We start from the raw sequence: 21166 nt of genomic DNA, 5'->3' as shown, positions 1-21166 counted from the left end.
CTCCTCTACGCTGCACGCGATCCAATTCAACAATTAATCAAACTTCGTGAGGATCCCATATACTTGAAGCGTATTTTCTAAATGAGGCCTAACTAGTGATATGATAACATTTCTCTTTGACCTTTTTATCACATTTACCCAGTACTCTTCTGATAAATGATAATTTTTTTTTAGATGGTCCACATATTCCCCCTAGTATGTGTTTCACCCAGGAGAGATTGTGAGTGAGGATAACGCCTTAGTTATCTTTATTCAATCTACACATTCCACTTCGGTGTTCCCAATGGCAAATGTATGTTAAATTTTTGTATTTTTGCCAATGTTTGGTTTCCTATCCAAAACGTATGAAAACGTTATATCACTAGCAATGATCGAAAAACAATAGATATATGTACATACGAGTCTATATGTATGTATATAAATATGCACACACACATATATATGTAAATATATGGGTGATAAATGTATATGTATATTTATTGGTGTGTGTGTGTGTTTATGTGACATGAGATAGAAAGGGCATTAAGGGAGATGAAACTAAATAAGGCCGTGGGGGTGGATAACATTCCCGCGGAACGTTTAAAATGCTTAGGAAAATGTGGGAGGAAGAGGCTATATGGGCTGATCCGTAGTATTTATGAGGAAGGAATCTGGCCGGAAGACTTTGTGAGATCAGTTTTAGTTCCTATTCCGAAAAAGGTAAAGGCCACGTCATGTGAGGACTACAGGACAATTAGTTTGATATCCCACGCAGCTAAAGTTGTTCTTAGGATCATAAACAAAAGGATAGAGAGTAGGGCAAAAGATTACTTAGGGAATGATCAGTTTGGGTTTAGGAAGGGGAGAGGGACGCGTGATGCCATTGCAGTAATGAGATTATTAATCGAGAGGAATATAGAACACAACCAGGAGGTATTTGCCTGTTTCGTAGATTTCGAAAAAGCGTTTGATAGAGTGAATTGGGAAAAACTAATGAGTATATTGCAGAAAATAGGAATAGATTGGAGGGAAAGGAGGCTAATCCGCAAACTGTACATGTCACAGACTGCTCAGGTGCGGCTGGGGAACGGGGAGTCCGGTTGGGAAGTGTTAGGAAGAGGTGTAAGGCAGGGTTGCCCATTATCACCGTTGCTGTTCAACCTGTATGCAGAGGAAATGATTAAAGAGGCATGGGAAGAACTGGAGGTAGGAATGAAAGTGGGCGGGGAATTCGTAAAATCAGTTAGGTTTGCTGATGACCAAGCTTTAGTTTGTCAGTCAGCCAAGGGGCTGCAAGCATTGCTGAGTGAATTGGAAATTCAGTGCGACAGGTATGGAATGAGAATCAATATTATTAAAACAAAGGTTATGCGATTTTCTAGAAAGAAAAAGGCCAAGCTAAACATTAAAATATCGGTAAAAATCTCGGTAGTGTTTTGGACCAACACGGTCAAAGTAGTAGGGACGTAAGGAGAAGAATTGCGCTAGGCAAAGAGGCTTTCACAAGGAGGAGGGAGTTGATGACAGGGACTTTGAGTAAGGATGTTAAGAAAAGACTCGTAAAAACTTTGATATGGAGCGTAGCTATGTACGGTGCGGAAACGTGGTCATTGAAGCAGGAGGATAGACGTAGATTGGAAGCTTTTGAAATGTGGGTTTGGAGAAGAATGGAGAAGGTGAAATGGACGGAGAAGAAAACAAATGAGGAAGTGCTTGTTATGGTGGGCGAAGAGAGGGGTTTGTTGGGGGAAATCCTGTGGAGGCAGGAAAAGTGGATGAAGGGGGTATTGACCGGCAGCGGGATGTTGAAGACTGTGATAGAGGGTAGAATGTAGGGCAAAAGAGGAAAAGGAAGGAACAGGATAGGGATGTTGGACGGGATGTAGGGAGGAAGAAGGTACTCAGAGCTGAAGAGGGACCTGATGGTCTCGCTGATCACTCACACGTTATTTCTTGATCATTTCGACGGAATGATCAAGAAATAACGTGTGAGTGATATTTTTATGTGTTCTAATAGTTTGATATATATATATATATATATACATATATATGTTTATACATACATATATAAAATAAGTATTTGTAATTAAGTGTATGTACATTTATAAATATGCATGTTTGTACATGCACACATATGGATCGTGAGATGCAATGTGCAATGGATAATTCCTCACTGTGGAAAAGAGGGTGCATTTCACAATTATTACCTCGACAAACGCGGCGATAGTAAAAGAATTCGTTATTAATGGGGAGAATGTTCTCCGCTTGACGGAAACAGATGCTCACGTGAATGGAGGACGTCGCACGTGATGGAGCATTTCGTGTTTCGCGTCGAATGGAAATGACGCTGCCCCACACCCATTAATCTCTCCGCCGTCCTTGGCTAAACTAGTGACGCCTTGCGAATGCTCACACCTTTTGAACTATGGCATTTGCATATCACTGAGCTTAATATATTTTTTCTCTGTGTGCTAAACATAATTAAAGTCCCATCGTTTCATTGGTTATTCGCTGTTGCTAAATTGTTGTGATGGCTGAAGACATTGGTGCGCATTTCTTCCTATCCCCTCTTCCACACGTAACAATGGTAAACCCGCATCAAACGGTTTCGGCGCCAGGCGCGTCACAACAAAGAGGAGCTTTTCGCGCGTAAATGTTGAAATTTATGAACGTATACTATCAATAGGTGTGGAAAATTACTACGAAAACCCTCCTCGCTAGTATTTGGGCCTCTGCTTTAGAAGAACGAACACAAAAATGGCTCAAGGTGTACAGTCGAAGTTGATGATAGTGTATTTTTTTAAACTGGATTGTGAAATAAAGTTTTTTGATAATAAAATCGCGATTTATGTATGGAAATTAATACAACGTTATGCTTATAATTTCCATCAAGTGACAACCAAGTCTGTAGACCTTAACAAGTTATCTAGTTTTCACTTTTTTTTACTCCACTTGAACTAATATTGACACAAAATATTCTTAGACGCTATACATACACATTACAATAACTCAGTCCTAAGATCTGCATGCTCCCACATCTTGCATCCGAAATGCCTATTCTGCCTCGCATATTCCTCCCCCTAAATCTCTTTCCCAGCATTCTCCCTTCCATATCACTATATTCATCATATCTCTCTACCTCTCTCAATATAATCTCCTGCAGCAACTTGTCCTGCCGTCTTCTAATTTCTTCAAATAGCTATCTCTTCATTTCCCTTCATATCGTACCTGAAACTTCATGCATGGTTTTTCCTTCTTGTTCAATTCATTTTCTTCATTCTTCTCCACTAACACATTGCGAAAGTCCGACAATATCAACTTATCCACCTGCCTCAACGACCAAGTTCCCAGCCACACGCCATCGGGCTCAATGCTGGGTGAACTCTACCATCACCTACCAAACCGACCTTAGGGTTGATTACTATGTATATATATATATATATATATATATATATATATATATATATACATAGTATATATATACATAGTAAGAAAACTTTGCCATTGGCTTTTTATATACTTTTCCTCTCATTGCTGTAGCAGTCATTACCACTCTATCTTCCGATGAAGACGGAGTAGAATTCCGTCGAAATTATGAAGAAATAACGTGTGAGTGATATTTTTTTGTGTTTCTATATTGTTTTTTACTGTGTAATGTACTATTCGCTTCCGAATTGTAATGCACTTCCGTGTTACGTCTACGAAACATATATATATATATATATATATATATATATATATATATATATATATATATATATATATATATATATATATATATATATATATATATATAACGATTGTACGGAAAAACTGACTCGAGGGGCACAATAATGGCACGGCACAATAGAACACAAATAGAATAGCAACATTTAAAAGGACACTCACGGTAAATAGTTCGAGCTTTCGGCCTTCTCAGAGGCATTCTTCAAGTTAACATATATATGTATGTATCTCATATATGTATATATAAATATATACATGTATGTATTTATTTATCTACGTTTATTTATTATTGGGTCGCGGTAGACTGGGGGTAGAGCATTTGACTGCTAACCGTTGGGCCCGGTTCGATTCCCGGGCAAGTCTCTGGGCACCTGCAGTTCCACCTAAGCTATGTGAGTTTTCGGATACCAGATCTTCCTGAGAAACCATAACCAGCATAGGGAAAGGAACTAGCCCCCCTACCCTGATGTGTGAATTTCACATGCCGTATAGGGCTTAGTACCGGTTGGACTCTACCGTCACCTACTAAATCGACCTTCGGGTTGATTACTGTGTTTATTTATTTACATATATTTCTTAATATGTATACATACACACACTACTGAATTCACAAACAACTTTTGCTCAATATATGCTCTGGTAATAAGTGTTTAACATATAATTCTGTAGTCTATTGCCAAACAGAGCAATCAGCGTGATAAGTACAAAGATATACTTGGAAAGAAAACTTTGCCATTGACTTTTTATATACTTTTCCTCTCATTGCTGTAGCTATGAGTATCCCCCTAAACGCGACTTAAAGAATAACCCGAACCAACCTACGGGAGGTCGTTTCCGTATGGCACAAACGTACTCGGCACGTGTTTAAAAAGAAGAAACATAAAAAAAAAGAAAACATGGTTATGTCGCGAGTGAGACGACGAGCGGATGGTAAGAGAGAGCGCGTCGTGGAATGAGACCTGCGTCGAAACGAGATGCTGGTTGGTGGTTTGGATCTTCTATGGTTGAGAGTGTGAGCTATTTTTTTATTTTTTCCACCCTCCGCGACCACCGTTCATCCGCTGGATTGAGTAATTACGACGAATGCGGGGAGCAGACGGGTACGGGGGATGGGGGGGGGGAAGATGGCTAGGGGGGGTAAGGGGACATTGACATCGATCCACGGCACATTATGCTCGACGGAACGAAACGTGGATTACGGGGGAGGAAGGGAAGGGAGTAGAAAACTCGATATACGTACACTTGCTCTTCACTCGCTTCAGGCTCTCTGAAAATAAAAAAGAAAGCCCCGTCGCCATCGGCTTATCCACTCGTGGGCCCCCGTGGCGGAATTCATTCATCCGAAACGGTTGGCGAGGCTATCCCCGTCGCTGAATCGGCGGCATCCTCATTCGTCCGATGCGGACGAGAGGGGAGGACGCGTGGAAGGGGAGGGAAGTGGAGAGTGGGAATAGAGAGAGAGAGAGAGGAAAAGGGGACAGCGCGAAAAGAGATCCTTTGGAATACCCTCCCTCCCTCCCTCCCTTGCGAATCCTCTCCCGCACACCGCCACCTCGGATAATTCTCTTCCTCTCCCTCTCTCTTTTTCTCTCTCTGCCTCTCCACCTCCCTTCCCGGGGGGGGTCTGTGTGTTTATGTGTGTGTTTGTGTCTGTGGATGTATAGTCAGGGGTTGGGGGAGGGGGTGAGAGGGGGAAGAGTTCGTCGTGAGCAGATAGCGCAAACGCCCCTCTGTGAGGCACGCCATGTCGAAATCCGCATGTTTTCTCTCTCTCTCTCGAATGCTATAAAAGGTTACTATCGTTACCATGGTTACCAACGGGAGAAACCGTTCCTTGTGTCTACGTATATAAACTGCATCCCTTTATCCGAAAAACAAAAGTCTTTAGTCTATTTGCCCTGATTGAATTTCATTGCAAACTGTGATGTAGGTGACTGAAAACAAAGCAAGTAAACTAACTCTAACTTGGTTTGGTTGGATTAATAATTTATTCCCACCAAAATTTAAGTGAGTTTATGTATACATTTTTATGTATGTATGTATGCATGTATGTACCTATCTGTGCATGTGCGCGCGATATTACCAAGGACAGGCCGTCATCTTCAGAATACCGTTCTCGTGGGAATATAAACATATATACTGTATATTCAGGATGCGGCAACATAACTTCCTTTTCGGTGAAGCAAAAGCCCCTTAAAAAAGGAAGTTATGCCGCACCCTGTGTGTGTGTGTGTATATATATATAATAAATTGGACAGCAACAAACAATATAGAAACACATAAAAAGATCACTCACACGTTATTTCTTGATCATTTCGACGGAATTCTGCTCCGTCTTCATCGGAAGATAGAGAAGTAATGACTGTCATTACTTAATGAAAGTCATTACTTCTCTATCTTCCGATGAAGACGGAGCAGAATTCCGTCGAAATGATCAAGAAATAACGTGTGAGTGATCTTTTTATGTGTTTCTATATTGTTTGTTGCTGTCCAATTTGTTATTCGGCACTTCCGTGTTACGTCGACGAAATCATCTATATATATATATATATATATATATATATATATATATATATATATATATATATATATATATATATATATATATATATATATATATATATATATATATATATATATATATATATATTGAAGACGACGGCCGAGCCGTCGAAACGTCAAACAACATTTTGTGAGTGTCCTTTCTTTGTGCCTCTATGGTTTAAAAATCTACATCTGTGTTTATATATATATATATATATATATATATATATATATATATATATATATATATATATATATGTAATTACACATTTTTGGGACAAGAATTATTTAATGTCTTGCCGGATGTTATAAAAAGAGGAAGTTAATATACAATTTCTCTGTGTAGCCAAAAACTGTTCCTTCTGTCACATAGTTGTAAAATTGTTATTTAACCCAATTGTATGATACAACTTTGTAAATCATTAAATTTAGGAAGAATCAAACAAGTATGTTTTCCCCTTATTTTTCCATTACTCTTTCTATTTGTAAAAAATCTCCGAGTACTCAAAACTTTTAAAAAACGATTTAATAATAAAAGTTTAAAAACTTAATTAGCAGGACTTTTAAAATATGGATAAAGTGAAAAATATGATAATTTTACATTGAATTATGTTTATGTATTCGGCACATTTTTATTGATATTTATTAATTGCATTTCAAGTTTCATTATGTTTTAGTGCACTCAGAACTGATAATGATCTCAAAACGACTTTCATTTGGGGTTATCCAATGCTCCAATTTGTTTAACTCCAATGCAATTAATTATTAATGAGGGTTGAAGCAAAAATTTTAAGTGTTTGCTTTAAAATGAGAACTTTGTAAAAATGAAGTCTATTTTATGTTTATATACATCATACGCTCATAAATAATCATTTTTAGTATTATCGGAATCCTATCGTTTAAATTGGGTTTTGGATGGTTACTAAGACCATACAATTGTACAAAGATACGTTTCCATGCCTCCCCAGACTAAACACCACCGGACATCCGACTCTATGAGATTTTGCGCTCTTACAATAAACCCGTCTTCATTTCCTTTCTCTCTTCATTCCGTCCAACATTCCTATCCTATGTCTGCCCCTTCCTCGTTTGCCTAACATTCTCCCCTCTATCACAGTTTTCAACATCCAATCGCCAATCAATACGCTCTGCATTCAGTTTTTCTGTCTCCTTATAAATTATCCCAACAATCACTTCTCCTCCACCACCTAACACCTCCTACATCCTATCATTTCCTCATTTTTTTTCCTTTCCGTCCACTTGATATTTTCCATCCATCTCCGCACCCACATATCTAAAGCCTCCAATCTACTCCTATCATCCGACTTCAATGATCATGTTTCCGCGTCGTACAAAGCCACTCATCAGAGTTTTCAATGATCTCTTCCTAACAGACTTACTCAACGTACCTGCCATGAAATCCCTCCACCATGAGAATGCTGCTTTTCCTCTCCCTCTCTCTGTATATACTATATATAAGGAAATATTTTTGCACTTGTGATCTGCTCGATTCCGCCTTCCTCACCGCTCCTGTGTTCGCTTTTATGTGTTCCTATCCATTTTCCTTATCTGTACATACATCCATGTGAATATATAAATAAATATATATATACACGCACGTGAATAAATAAATATCTATATTTCTACATATATATATATATATATATATATATATATATATATATATATATATATATATATATATAACACTAAGCACCTGTAGATACAGAAAAAAACACATTTCCTTGATAAAGGTGGTCGTGGCCACCTTTATAAAGGAAATTACCACCGAAAATTCGAAAAATAGTGAGTCTCTTTTTTGTGTGTTTCTGTGTTTTTGTCTGTGTCCACTAGTGCTAAGTGATATACATTATTATTCACGTCCGTGAGACTTTCAAAAAGTGTTATATATATATGTATTACTAAGTGCTAAGTGTTACACATTATTATTCACGTCCGTGAGACTTTCAAAAAGTGTTATATATATGTATGTGTATATATATATATATATATATATATATATATATATATATATATATGGTCTCGTTTTCGAAAAAAAGCCCTTTAAAAAGAAATGTGGTCTAAAATAGTGGCAATTATTTTTTTAGCCCCATTATTCGCCGGCATCATGCAGCCAGGTTATTGGCGTATTACGAAACGACTTCAAATTGAAAGGTATTTCTGGTTGTTTATTTCCCATAATGATCGTTAAAGGGTTTCACGAAGCAATTGAAATATGTCTCTTTAATAAATTCAAAAATGAATATCATTTCAACCTGTCCAACGATATCATTCCACTTCCCACCAGTCTCCAATATCCTAGGTATCCCCGCCCACCCCCCACTAGGTGATGTTGAAAGGGGAACGAACAGATAGATGTGGTGTGGCGGGCCCTCAAGACAAAGGGGGGGGAAGGAGACAAAACGTGGACGCATTTGTCGACGGGGCGAGCGAGGGGGAGAGTGCTTCAACGAAAACAAACCGCAGGGAAAAAAAATAGTCGGGAATGGGGTGGGGGTAGGGGGTTGGTGGTGTGGAGGGGCGAAGCGAAGGGAGCGACGGTTTTCGCGCTTCGAGTCTCTTCCCAATGTGTGTTTGTGGGAGTGGGGCGGTGGAAAGAGGAGGGGGAGAGAGAGAGAGGGGGTAGAAAGGGTGAAGAGAGAGAGCGAGGCGCGCATAATTGGGATTGTTGGCTCGGGACTCGCTGATGCTTCCGTCTTTTTCGGGGTTTTTTTTGCCCGTGGGAGAGGAGTGGGAATGGGGGGGGAAACAGGGGTTGATAAAGGGAGGGAGGGTGGAGGGGATTTGGAGCGGCCCGCCGTCGGCGACGAGGGGTGTCCTCGACGGCGGCGGGGTTTGAGGGGGAGACCATGTGAGTCAGGAGACGGACGGCCAGGCGAAATTTTGACGTCACATTCTCCTCCGCACTTCTGTCCGCCGCCGCCGCTCTGTTATTTTCAAACCTTCCTCATTCCCGAGAAGAGCGACTCGCCACCGACACCCTCTCGAGGGGACAGGCAGCTGGCGGGAGAGAACAAGGGCACAAGGGTGTGTGTGCTTGTGTTTAGGTACGCGGATGTGTGTGTGTGTATAAATATGTACATTTATATGCATACTCATGTATACGTATAAAAATATATATATATGTATATATATATATATACATGTATATATATATATATATATATATATATATATATATATATATATATATATATATATATATACATGTATGTATATGTTTGTATGCATATAATGTATATGAAGTTAGCACTAGCAAACAAAGACAGAAACACAAAAAAAGAAAAGAAACTTGTGTATTCTGTGTTTTTGTCTTTGTTCGCTAGTGCTTACTTCATATACATTATTATTCACATCCGCGAGACTTTCACATAAGTTATAAATATATATATATATATATATATGTATATGTACTGTGTATATATATATATATATATGTATATATATATATATATATATATATATATATATATTATATATATATATATATGTATATGTAATATTTCGGTGTACCGACCACCAGAATCAGGAAAACAGAGGATTTGGGCGATGAACGGGACGGGCATAACGAGGACGGGTATGCATATATATAAACACAGTAATCAACGCGAAGGTCGATTTGGTGGGTCGTTATAGAGTTTCGCCCAGTACTAAGCCCGACGGCGGGTGAAATTCACATATTAGGGTAGGGGGGCCAGTTCCTTTTCCTGTGATTATGACGGTTATGGTTTCTCAGGAAGATCTGGTACCCGAAAAATCACTAGATTGGGTGAAGTTGCAGGTGCCCAGATAGGCTTGCCTGGGAATCGAACCCGGGCCCTCCGGTCAGTAGTACAACACTCTACCCCTGGACTACCGAGACTATACAGGGATTATTAATTGTGTAGAAGCATTCACGAGAGCTATATAACATTTGGATTTCAGAAAAGAGCACCATACGATATTCACTCGTGCGTAGAAAGCATGTAAAAGTACTCGAACACCCAAATTTCAGAAAGTTTAAGCTTTTTTGCCTCTCTGAGGCCTTTTTCTTAGCTAGTCTGACCTGAACAAAGCCTCAGAGAAGCCCTAAAGCTTAAACGTTTTGAAATTTGAGTGTCTTTCTGCGTGTTTTCTATTTATATTTTTATGTTCTATTGTGCCGTACTAATGTTTATATATATATAATATATATATATACATATATATATTATATATGTATATACACACACACACACACACACATATATATACATATACACACGAGTTCTGTCCAATAATTACGCGAACTGGTGCAATCCGGCGGCCATGACGCGGACTATAGGCGGCGATAGTTGCCACTAGCGGCGCCAGTTGTCTGAGACCCAATGAGATGTCTGTGTTTGGCGGATTGTCGAGCTGTACGCATGATGCCATTTATGTTAGTTTCTGTTGTCCTTGTTTTTAATGTTTGTCGAAAATGGAAATTGACGAAATCATGGAGCAACGAATCAACAACAAGTTTTTGGTTAACTGCGGTAAAAATTATCAAGAAATTACTATAAATTTGGCCGCTTTTAATGGCAATAATGCCGTTTTCAAGTGGATAAAATCACCCCAAAAATCAAGAAAAAGCCGATTGAAAATCAAAGTAATGCTCCTGGTTTTCTTTGATGTCGAGGGTGTTGCTCATCATGTAGTTTTTCCTGAAGGACAAACAGTAAATTCTTGAGTTCTATCATACAGTTCTCAAGCGTTTGAGAGATCTCGTGCGTCGTGTGCGACCAAATTTGACTCAAGGCGATGGATGGATCCTTCACCGTGACAATGCACCTGCACATCCAGCATTGATTTTTCGCCAATTTCTGGCAAAATAATCAATCACCGTCCTTGATCATCCTCCCTATTCGCCAGACCTCGCCCCCTGCGACTTTTTCCTATTCCCAAAATGCAAAAATGTGATGAGGAGACATCACTGGGAAGATGTAGACCCAATAAAACAAGAAACGACGAGAGAACTGAAAAGCCTAACTGGCGAGGAATTCCAAGGGTGCTTTAAACAGTGGAAACGAAGATGGAATAAGTGCATAGCAACGAATAGTGAATACTTTGGAGGAGACAAAATCGATGTAGACTAAATTTTGCAAAATAAAGTTTTTTATGGCCTCAGTTCGCGTATTTATTGGACATACTCCATGAGTTCTTCTCTATTTAGTGATGTTAATCCCTTCTCACCCCATGATAGCTCCTCTATTTTACGCCCTTCTCAAAATTGTCCTCGTTCCAATTGTCCATTCGTCTTCTTATATGTGATATCCCATTCAGTTTTCGCTTTAGTTATGTTCGTAAATAATTCATTTCCCCGCAAGGTGCGCCCAATCCATTTGTAGTTCTCTTCGTCGTAGAGTTCTCTCCAAATAGAGTCATTTCCTATTCAGCTCTTCTCTTTTGCACTTCCCAGTTCCTATCACATTTTCTGTCCATTCAATCTTCATCATTCTCTTCTCCCTCACCATGTTTCATAGGCTCCTTCTATTCTTCCTTAGTTCAACTTTTAAAAGTTCCAAGTCTCTCATCCGTGCTCCACACGAACGCTTCAATGAACTGCTTCCTTGTTTGCGGCATCAGGTTCTTTTAACATAGTAATTTCCCTTAATTCATGAACCTATTCATTGACAGACTCACATATATTACAGAGGCTAGAGCCAGCAAGAGGGGACACGCCATAGACATACAGATATATAGTATTTGATAAAGTAAAACCCCTGAATATTTCAGGAGTATTTTACGTCTCCTTTAGTAGCATAATTACCTACAGTATTGTTCAGTAAAATTTGAGGTCCGATTACGATTCCAGGAAAGTTTTTCTCCTTGGAATGCGCACCTTTCCACCTATCCCACTCACCTTGTGTTCGTCTTTTTTGGTGTTAGTTAGTAATTAGATGTATATGTGTGTTTGCGTATACATACACTTAACGATACGTGTATTACTTGTGGATATATGTAGAGTGAAAATAATAATAAATAGATACATACAGTTTCAGAGTGTAAAAATCATTCGCCTTAACCGGATCCCTCGATTTCCGGTCGAGTGCTTTAGCCAGTTGAGCTATCGAGTCGAAGTTGCCAAAAAAATTCCAAAATTTCGGAGTTTAAGGGAACGCCCCGATAGCTTAACTGGCTAAAGCACTGGACCGGACATTGAGGGATCCTGGTTCGAATCCCGGGCAAGGCGAATGATTTTCACACTCGTTTGAAATTGTAGCATTGAAATGCGTAATACTGGATGGCTCCGTTAAAAGTTACTGTTGTGGCATCCCCCGCAGTTTCTTTGTAATTTGTCATAAATACATACAAGAAAAATTTTATGCATACATTTTGTATTTTCTTCATTTTATGCATAAACACAATAACTCAATTATGTGGTACACATTATGTATTGATATTATTATCGGCAATTAGCCGGTTTAGGTAGGTTTCTGATGGACACGAGCTAACGGTACAGTGACAATTTCAATCTCTCACCAACGAAACACAACCCAGCATCTAACATTACAATAAGCTTCTCTTCAATTCCAAATACCTCCTCCCATCATTCTGTCCAATATCCCTATCCCATTCCTGTCCCTTCCTCGTTTGCTTAACATTCTCCCCTCTATCACAGTCTTCAATTTCCTTTTGCCAATCCAAATGCTCAGCATCCATCTTCCCTGCATCCGTTGGATTCCTCCTTCCTCATGGATCCCACCCCATGGACTACAACCTTGACGTGGTGGAAGGGCTTGTGCGTTCCAATGACACCTATAACTGTGTTGGTGGGAGCAATGGTAATTGCTCCTGGTAGGGTCACCCATGCCAGATAGGTCGAAGGTTAGGAGCCGGACTTCAGGTAGGTAGTCCACTTCCTCTGTGAGGCGGCTGCAATGGCGTCTGACCCCAGTGGGGCGGCCATTGAGTGATGGTACCACGTTAAAAACACTATTGAGGAAGGCAACGGGAAACCACCTCTGATATAATCCCACGAACCGATGATGGACAGGAGAAATATTATGAATATATATATATATATATATATATATATATATATATATATATATATATATATATATATATATATATATATATATATATGAAATAGGTCGCGGTAGTCCAGGGGGTAGAGCGTTGGACTGCTGACCGGAGGGTCCCGGGTTCGATTCCCGGGCACTCTGGGCACCTGCAGCTCCATCCAAGCTGAAGTAATTTTTCGGGTACCAGGTCTTCCTGGGGAACCATAACCGGCACAGGGAAAGGAAATGGCCCCCATACCCTGATGTGTGAATTTTCACACGCCGTATAGGGCTTAGTACTGGGTGATCTCTACCATCACCTACTAAACCGACCTTCGGGTTGATTACTGTGTTTATGGTTTTATATATGAAATATTTTTACATTCGTGATCTGCTTGATTTCCTCTTCCCCACCTCTCCTGTGTTCGTCCTTTGTGTGTGTTCCTATCCCTTTTCCTTAAATCTGTTTCTATATAAATGAGTATTTGTTCGCCTTTTGGCGGGATTTCATGTTTGAATGTATATATATATATCTTCAACAATCCTTAAACCCTATAGTGCATATTGTAATATCGCATGCTTTAGCTCTGCATGCTTTCTACCTCTCGAATGAACGTTAATCAAGGTTGCCAACTCTTTTTCGCCGCTTTTCCAACATTCTCCTGTTCCTCCAACATTATATGTAAATAAATGAAGGAGAGGAAATAATACGCGGAAAAAACATGACAAACTCACAGGTTATATTCTTTCAAATTTAAATGAAATAACGCACCCAGCCTTTTCCGTTGACTGTTGTACCTCCTTCTTCCCTCTCCGACGGTCTGGGTTCGAATTCCGGAGGAGGCAGTACGTACTTTTCTCAATACCTACTAGGAGGGCTATGTGAAGAGTACTTGGAGTGAAGTGCGTTTCACTTCGAATGGATGGATGTTATATTGTGGACCCTTTGTCGCCTTCTTTTTCTAGTGCTTATAGGTAATGTCGACGTTCCAGGTTCCTCTCCACTTGATCTTGTCCCTGTCTCTTACAAATTCCAATTCCACCAAATTATTCACTGGTACCCAATGGACCAAACTTCTGCCGGTCTCCTTCCTTATTGACACATACTATGTCAACGCAAACTCGAAAAAACGCTGGGGCAGGGTGACGCAAAATATGTAAAAAAATGCAAACCAACTCATAAAATTTAAGAAAAATGTAATTTAGAGAGTCAAAGAGCTTTTCACTAATACGTTTGGTCGGTCCTTCCGCCTTCTTCAGAGTATGTAGAGTACAGAGCACTTAGGATACATACGAGTGCATGAGTTTGTGTTTTAGTTACTGCGTGAACGCGTTATATGAAGCTGACAAAATTTTGTAAAATACTTGGAAAGAATCACAAAAAATGTTCAAATGTATGTGCTTCCGCGGTCCTGCGACCTTCGTCAGTTTCCTAAGGCTGTACGGAGCTTCAGTTTGTACGTGTGTGTATTTTGATTAATTCATTAACGAATCAAATACAACCGATGATTAAAAGATAGAAAAAAGGCAAAATAAAGTATATTCACACAAATTTTCATTCATGTCCCTCCGCGGTCTTGGCCACCTTCGTCAGTCGCCGACGAAATTTGAAGAGTAAAACGAGACGTATACATTTACGTATGCGCGCGTTTTCGCGGTGCGCTATGCATGAACGAAGTGTCGGTTATGAAATAATAAGAGTTTAAAAAAAAAACTTTGAAGAGGAAACTCTCACACAATGCGTTTCGGCGGTCTCCGCCGTCTTCGTCAGTTTTTTCCGAAAACTCCGAAGTGGGCGCATAAAATACGAATGCACGCAAGGTGTGCGTGAGTGTTTTTGCGCGATGCGTTGGCGAGATAGATGCAGTGGACCACAAGGGACGCAAACGTTCACAAACGCACATGCACGCACACGCGCGCCAATTCTCTTTCTCCCCCAACCCATCCCCTCTCGAAAAATCACCCTCCTCCCCATCTTCAGTCATCCCTCCCCCCCCCCAACCTACCTTCCTCTCTTCTTCTTCCTCCTCCTCCCTCCCCCCCCTATTCACACACACACACACCCCTCTCCCCTCCACCCCCCCCCCCACCCTCCCGTGCTTGGCGGTGCTGCGCCCTGGCGGGGCGTCGCCGATTCTCCCGGATCAATCGACACACACAACGCGGCCGACTAAGGCGACAGCTACGGCCGGGGCGGCGCTGGGGTTGCGTGTGATAACGTGTGTGTGACGTCGCCGCCGCCCTCCTCCTCGCCCTCCCGTTCTCCGCAACAACCGATATCAGTCGGGGGAAGAGAAAAGAGAGAGGGATAGAGAGAGAGAGAGAGGTAGCGGTGAAGAAAAGGGAGAGTGAGCGAAGGGGGAGGAGGTCAAAGGAGGAAAGCAGGGGTTCTTCTCTTGAGGAGGGAGTAGGAGGAGGAGAGGTTTCGGAACAGGAAGAAGGCGCACAGTCGGGGAGAGAGAGTCTTCCCAGCTACCCAGACCGATACCATCACCAACCCCGAGACAACTTACCAATCTCGGGCACGTCCTCGACTTTTAAACACTCCGCCGTCCAAGTCCCTTCGTGGGTGCTCAAGATGAAGGTAAATGAGACGGAGGGAGGTGAAAGTAAAATTCGACAAGACTAGTGCGTTATCTTCTTGATTGTGTTCGTGTTTCACACGTGCGTGTGTGTGTGTGTCTCTCTGTGTGTTAAGCGCGCTAGAGCGATTGATGGAGGTCATGGAGAAGCACCCGTCTGTTCTGGTGATTTCGGAGTTCTATCCCAAGTGTCTCAGTACTCAACCATAAAAAAATATTACCGTACGTCGTCTCTCGCATTGTCCAACACGCCGTAGGACTTGCGCGCCCTGTACGGTTGCGTGCGCCCTCTAAACACAACCTACCCCCTCCACCCCACTTTGCCCTCTGACACAACCCCCGATTCCTGTCGAGTGGAGAGGAGAAACGTGGTGGAAGACTAGCGAGAGTGAGAGAGGGACGGATGAAGGGAAGGGAGAGAGAGAAAAAGAGGACGAAGCATTTATGGGAAATGATGGTGGAAGATAATTATTATTTCAGAAATGGAGGATCCACCATACCGATAGCCTTCAACCTTAAGGGTCTCTGGACCGTTCAGATTAGGGATACATCCCCTCCTTCTCTCTCTTTTCTTCCCCCGATGTGTGAGTGGGAGGGGGGGGTGTAGGAATCCGCACAGCATCCGGAGATGAAGGAGACCCATCATCGCCGTGCCGGACGTGTGATCACGCTTGGAAAATATAATAGTACTGATGATGATGATGAAGAGAAAGGGTTTTTGGAGATATGGTAGAAGGGGTGCTCTAATGTGTGTGTGTGTGTTTTCGTGGGATTAAGGATTAGTATTCGATCGCCAGGGTGCCTAACTGGTTCGTATCTCGCGAGTGATGAACACCCTTCGTGTCGAACCGCGCGTCGTAAATTTAAGTTGAGACAGCAGGTGATACTATGGGGAAGGGGGGAGGGGGAAGGGAAAGGGGGGGAATTGGTCGATCCCTGGACCTTTTTACGTCATAATTTCACGCGTCCTACCTAAGGGGGGAAAGGGTAGAGGTGCCTCCATTGAGGGCGAGTGAGATCTGTACTCATCTCGTATATTCGGTCTGTGGAGGAAAAAAGGAATATCTTTCCCGGTCTCCTTTGGAGAGAGCACCATTTTTCACGTGCGTGGTGGTTGAAAAAGGGGTGGAAAAAATGAAAACCTCGTGCTACGCGCGTTTTGTTTCTCCCCTACCTCCATCACACCATGTCCTCCCTCACCCCTTCTTCCATTTAGTGATCTCGCTCTGCACCAAAATCATCACCAACCTCTCCACTCTCATATTTCTCATTCTCTATCTCTAACCTCCCCCCCCCTGTTTCCCGCTCCTCTTTGGTACGTTCGGCTGGATCACGCCCCTGATGGGGTGTCCCTACTCCCACTATCTCCCACCCCATGGTACTCAAGGAGGGCGGCGTCGCCCCGTCTCCGGAGGCGTGCGTAACACGGGTGTCTACGTGCCCCTCCTCGCCGTCGCGATGGCCCCCTATCTCAAAGGGAATAGGGGGGAAAGGAGGAGGAGGGGGGGGGGTTTAAGCGACCCCCTTTCTACACTTACCCTCCCCCCACACCCTCGTTAACACGTTTTTATGGGCGCGCGCGCGCGAGAGTACGTGCGAACAACTGAACGGCATCAGGAGTCATCGTGTCTCGAGAACCCTTTTCCTCTTTGGTGCTCCTGATCCCCGTCTCTAGGTGTTGGTTGGTGCTGGGTTCAGCACCCACCCCCTCTCCGCAATTCAACGCATCCTGGCCGGAGGACGGAGGGAAGGGGGATAGAGGGAGGGCGAGAGAGATAGAGAGGGGGTGGGGACGGTCCCTTAATATCGCGGGAGGGGCGGATTTGGCGATGAAGGGTTCGCGGAAGGGGGAAGCGGCGGGTTTCCCTCTTCTTTCTCCTCCCTCTCAGCGGAAATCCTGGAGAAAAATAGAGAGAGCTCTTCCCTCCCTTTTTCCAAGGGGTCGTGTGCCACCGGAAACCCTCCCCCTCCTCTCTTCCCCTTTTTCATCCAACTTCGCCACCAGGGGATCGATTTCCCGGGGCGAATCCAAAGAATGGCGCTCTTTCTCTCTATCTCTCCCTCCTGTTCCCATTGACTTATTCGTGACCATTCCAATCCCTTCTGGGGAGAGAGAGAGAGAGGGAGAGAGAGAGAGAGAGATAGGATGGGATGGCAGATCTATGGAGTGGGAGGGTGGGAGATAAAGAAAGAGAAAGGGGAAGAAGGGGATGGGGGAGTTTATCTCTCCACGCGGTAGAGGCGCTGCGATTCGCGTAGCCAGTTCTCACTCCCACCTTTGGGCGATCGATTGAATTTCTCTTTCTCCATCCACACTCCCTCCCGCCCCCCCCCCTTTACAACCCCTTTTTCTCCTCCTCCCCCTTCACTCCTACTCCACCCCCCGTCCACCCTTCCTCCGCACACTCCATCTCCTCTCCGATTGAAAGATGTTTCTCTTTCCGGGAATGGTCGTCGGTTCGATTTCCGTCTCTCGTAACCTCCCCTATTTAGCTATTTTTTATTATTTATTCATCAATTATTTTATTTATTAAAAATTTAATTTATTCATCATTGTTTTATGTCATATATTTGTATTATTATATATTATTATAACAATATTTTAAACAACCTCCCGAATGAAAATAACACACGTTGACCCTTACGATTTTTTTTCAGGACTCAAGGATAACCCAACAGTGTTTCGCTCCTATCCCTTTTTTTCTCTCTCTCGGAATCCCGACGGCATCTCCGGCCTTGATCGTCAATTCCTAAACTCTTATTTTTTTTACTTCTTTTTTTTTCTCTCTCTCATTCTCCTCCTCTCCCTTTAATCGTTTAATCCCCAAAGAGTGCCGTTTGCGGCGGTTGAGGCGCATGGCGCCAACCAACCCGGCACGCGCCGTGCTCTTAGGGATCCACGCGACCCTGAGAGTTGATTGGGGAAACGGGACTAGACACGGGGGATCTCTCCAATCGAGTGTATCTCCTCTCCCATCCCCTCTCCACCCCCCCCGCCCCCTTTAACGACGCAACGCCCTCTCCTCTATTCCTCTCCCCTGGTGGGTCCTGCGCGCGTGCGATCGAGAAAAAAAATATAACGGCCAGAAAATAAAACACGATATATGGGAATTTAAAGTGTTCACTTCGGTAGGAGGGAGATGAACACTTCTACACCTACGTAATAACCCGCAAGGGTGTGTGGCGGAGGGTGTTAGGTCATCACTTGTAAAATAGAATAAACCCATATGCAAAACTAACAAATTCACGCCAATTCATATTTGACGAACTCAGTTGATATTTGATGGAGCATGCGAAGATGGTAGGGGGAGAGGATAAATCATCTAAAAGGGATGTACCCTCTGGTACCCTTAACCCTTAAAAAAAAATAACACGAGGAGGAATTGGAAAAATATTTATTTACATTTCATCAGCTAACTTCAATGCGAAACGATCGGTTTTCAAATCACAATTTTTTGTGAGCATCTTTTAGAAACCATCTGTGTGTGATTTAAATTAATCGAATCCCTCGGAAAATCTACTGAAATCTGTCAATGTTTTCCCCCAAATTCATCTCAGATACCATTTCCACAAGGTTTAACCCTTGACACCGTTCTATATCTTATCGGAGGGAGAATGGATGCAAATTTTGGGTACACACCACCACTCAGCTCTCGTGGTAAGAGAGGGTAGGGAAACTGACGGGGATTTATCCGAAACCGAACACAGCTTCGAAAATATTCGTGTTTTCACGCTGGTTGAGACTTTCATATGTTAGACTTGCGAAATGAACTCCCAACGCATCCCTTTCGCGAGAGTAAAGTTCGATCAAAAATTCAAAGAAGAAAAATTTTCCGTACGATATTTCTTCTATACATTCTTTTATTTTATTTTTCTCCACCACCCTCATTTCCTCATATACATAAATACACAAGGGTTCGGGAGGTAGCAAACGAATAGCGATATTCAAAGCACAAATCAGAAGAGAATTTGAAAATTGATCCAACTCGTGAAAATAATCTATTCACCCTCTCTCTTTTCATCGTGGTGGATACCAACGAATTTATTTGTATTAACCGCAATTGTGACCGGGATGGGATTTTGGTATCTTATGGGGGGTTGGGTGGCGGATAGAAAGGGACCAGTAGTCTTTCTTTCACTCTCTCTCCCTCCCTCCCCTCCACCCTTTCCACCCTCTCATGTTTGGTCACGTGCCTTCGGGGTTGGTTTATTTTTTTCATCTCTCCCCACTCCCTCCCCCCATAGGTGGTCTACGACGACGTACAGTCTGTCAATTGACTCGCGCGCTTCAGGGTTTTAGCGAGAGACAGTGGTGCCCTCGACAGTACAAAGAGTGTTGTCCATCTACCTCTAGACGAATATAGGTTTCCTTCTCTGACAACAGGGAGTGTTGTTTTGCTTCCGCACGCACATACACACACAAAGATTCGTATCCTATCGCCTATATATCTCACCTGCACGCGTCCGAACCTCCCTTTAAAAAAAAAATACCTGACCGCCATAATGGTTGCCAACGACAACGTTAAACATACGATATCGCCATTCAGTTAAATCCACGCAGCAATATCACACATAACCAGTGAGGCCAGGGATATTTTGAGGACAACCCTCTCCAGTCGACCAATTGCGGTAGATCCCTTCCTTTTTTTCATGTGGAGGGGGAGAGTCGTGTGCTAGAATCATCATCACCTGACGGATGAATAGATATCTGTGATTCATTTTTTTTCTTCTCTGAAGTGGCGTATAGAAGCGACGTTCACAATTAGGAGGAAGCTTCTTGAAGTACTAAAAAATCATTTAGGTTGTAGTAATTGCATGCGTCTGCATGTTTACATCATCATCATCGCCTCTGTCCCGATGGAAAAATTGTTTAATGATGTGAATTAGTGTTTTAATCTGGTGATTATTTTGTTGTGGACGTTTATCCTTTGCTAGTGGAGTGATGTGCGTTCGTTTTGGAAATTTGAAGAGACGCATTCTGTTAACAGTTCAGGGTCTCTTGGCCAATGGTTTCCTGTGAGTAAGCTTGTTTAATTGCGATGGTGGTCTAAAACAAATGCGTGGTGATATTCTCTTCCCTTCCATCCCCCTACCCCATGAAAATAATCGTTTTTGACTCAGGCGGGATTTGAACCCAGTCTCGCGTGCTTAAAAAAAATAATTTTTTTTAAATTTTGTCCAGAATGTTATTTCGTCCATCAGTAAGTTAGTTCACTGGCTTGACGATTCAAATGATTAGCACCCTGAACTATAAATTAAGAGAGAGAGAGAGAAGTGGATTTTTAACGTGTGGTTGAGTCGAATGAT

The 21166-nt window shown here is 42.2% G+C and overlaps 1 protein-coding gene across 2 annotated transcripts in view; it reads left to right on the top strand.

The window, feature by feature from the left end:
• Positions 1-15446: 15446 nt before the first annotated feature.
• Positions 15447-21166, top strand: part of LOC139689341 (synaptic vesicle glycoprotein 2A-like) — a 48028-nt gene continuing 42308 nt past the window's right edge. The window contains exon 1 of one of the 2 annotated variants that reach the window (XM_071586432.1): positions 15447-15861. Coding sequence is in view for 1 of the 2 variants with exons in the window: in XM_071586427.1 (XP_071442528.1) it covers positions 20802-20875 (74 nt within the window). In the remaining variant the exon portion in view is untranslated. Of the gene's footprint in view, positions 15862-20113; positions 20876-21166 lie in introns of those variants that run through there. The other variant, XM_071586427.1, reaches the window with a different exon arrangement.

Source organism: Hetaerina americana, unplaced genomic scaffold (genome assembly GCF_022747635.1).
Source record: "Hetaerina americana unplaced genomic scaffold, ioHetAmer1.1.p SCAF_1, whole genome shotgun sequence".
Taxonomy (NCBI): domain Eukaryota; kingdom Metazoa; phylum Arthropoda; class Insecta; order Odonata; family Calopterygidae; genus Hetaerina; species Hetaerina americana.
This window is presented reverse-complemented; position numbering and strand designations above follow the sequence as displayed.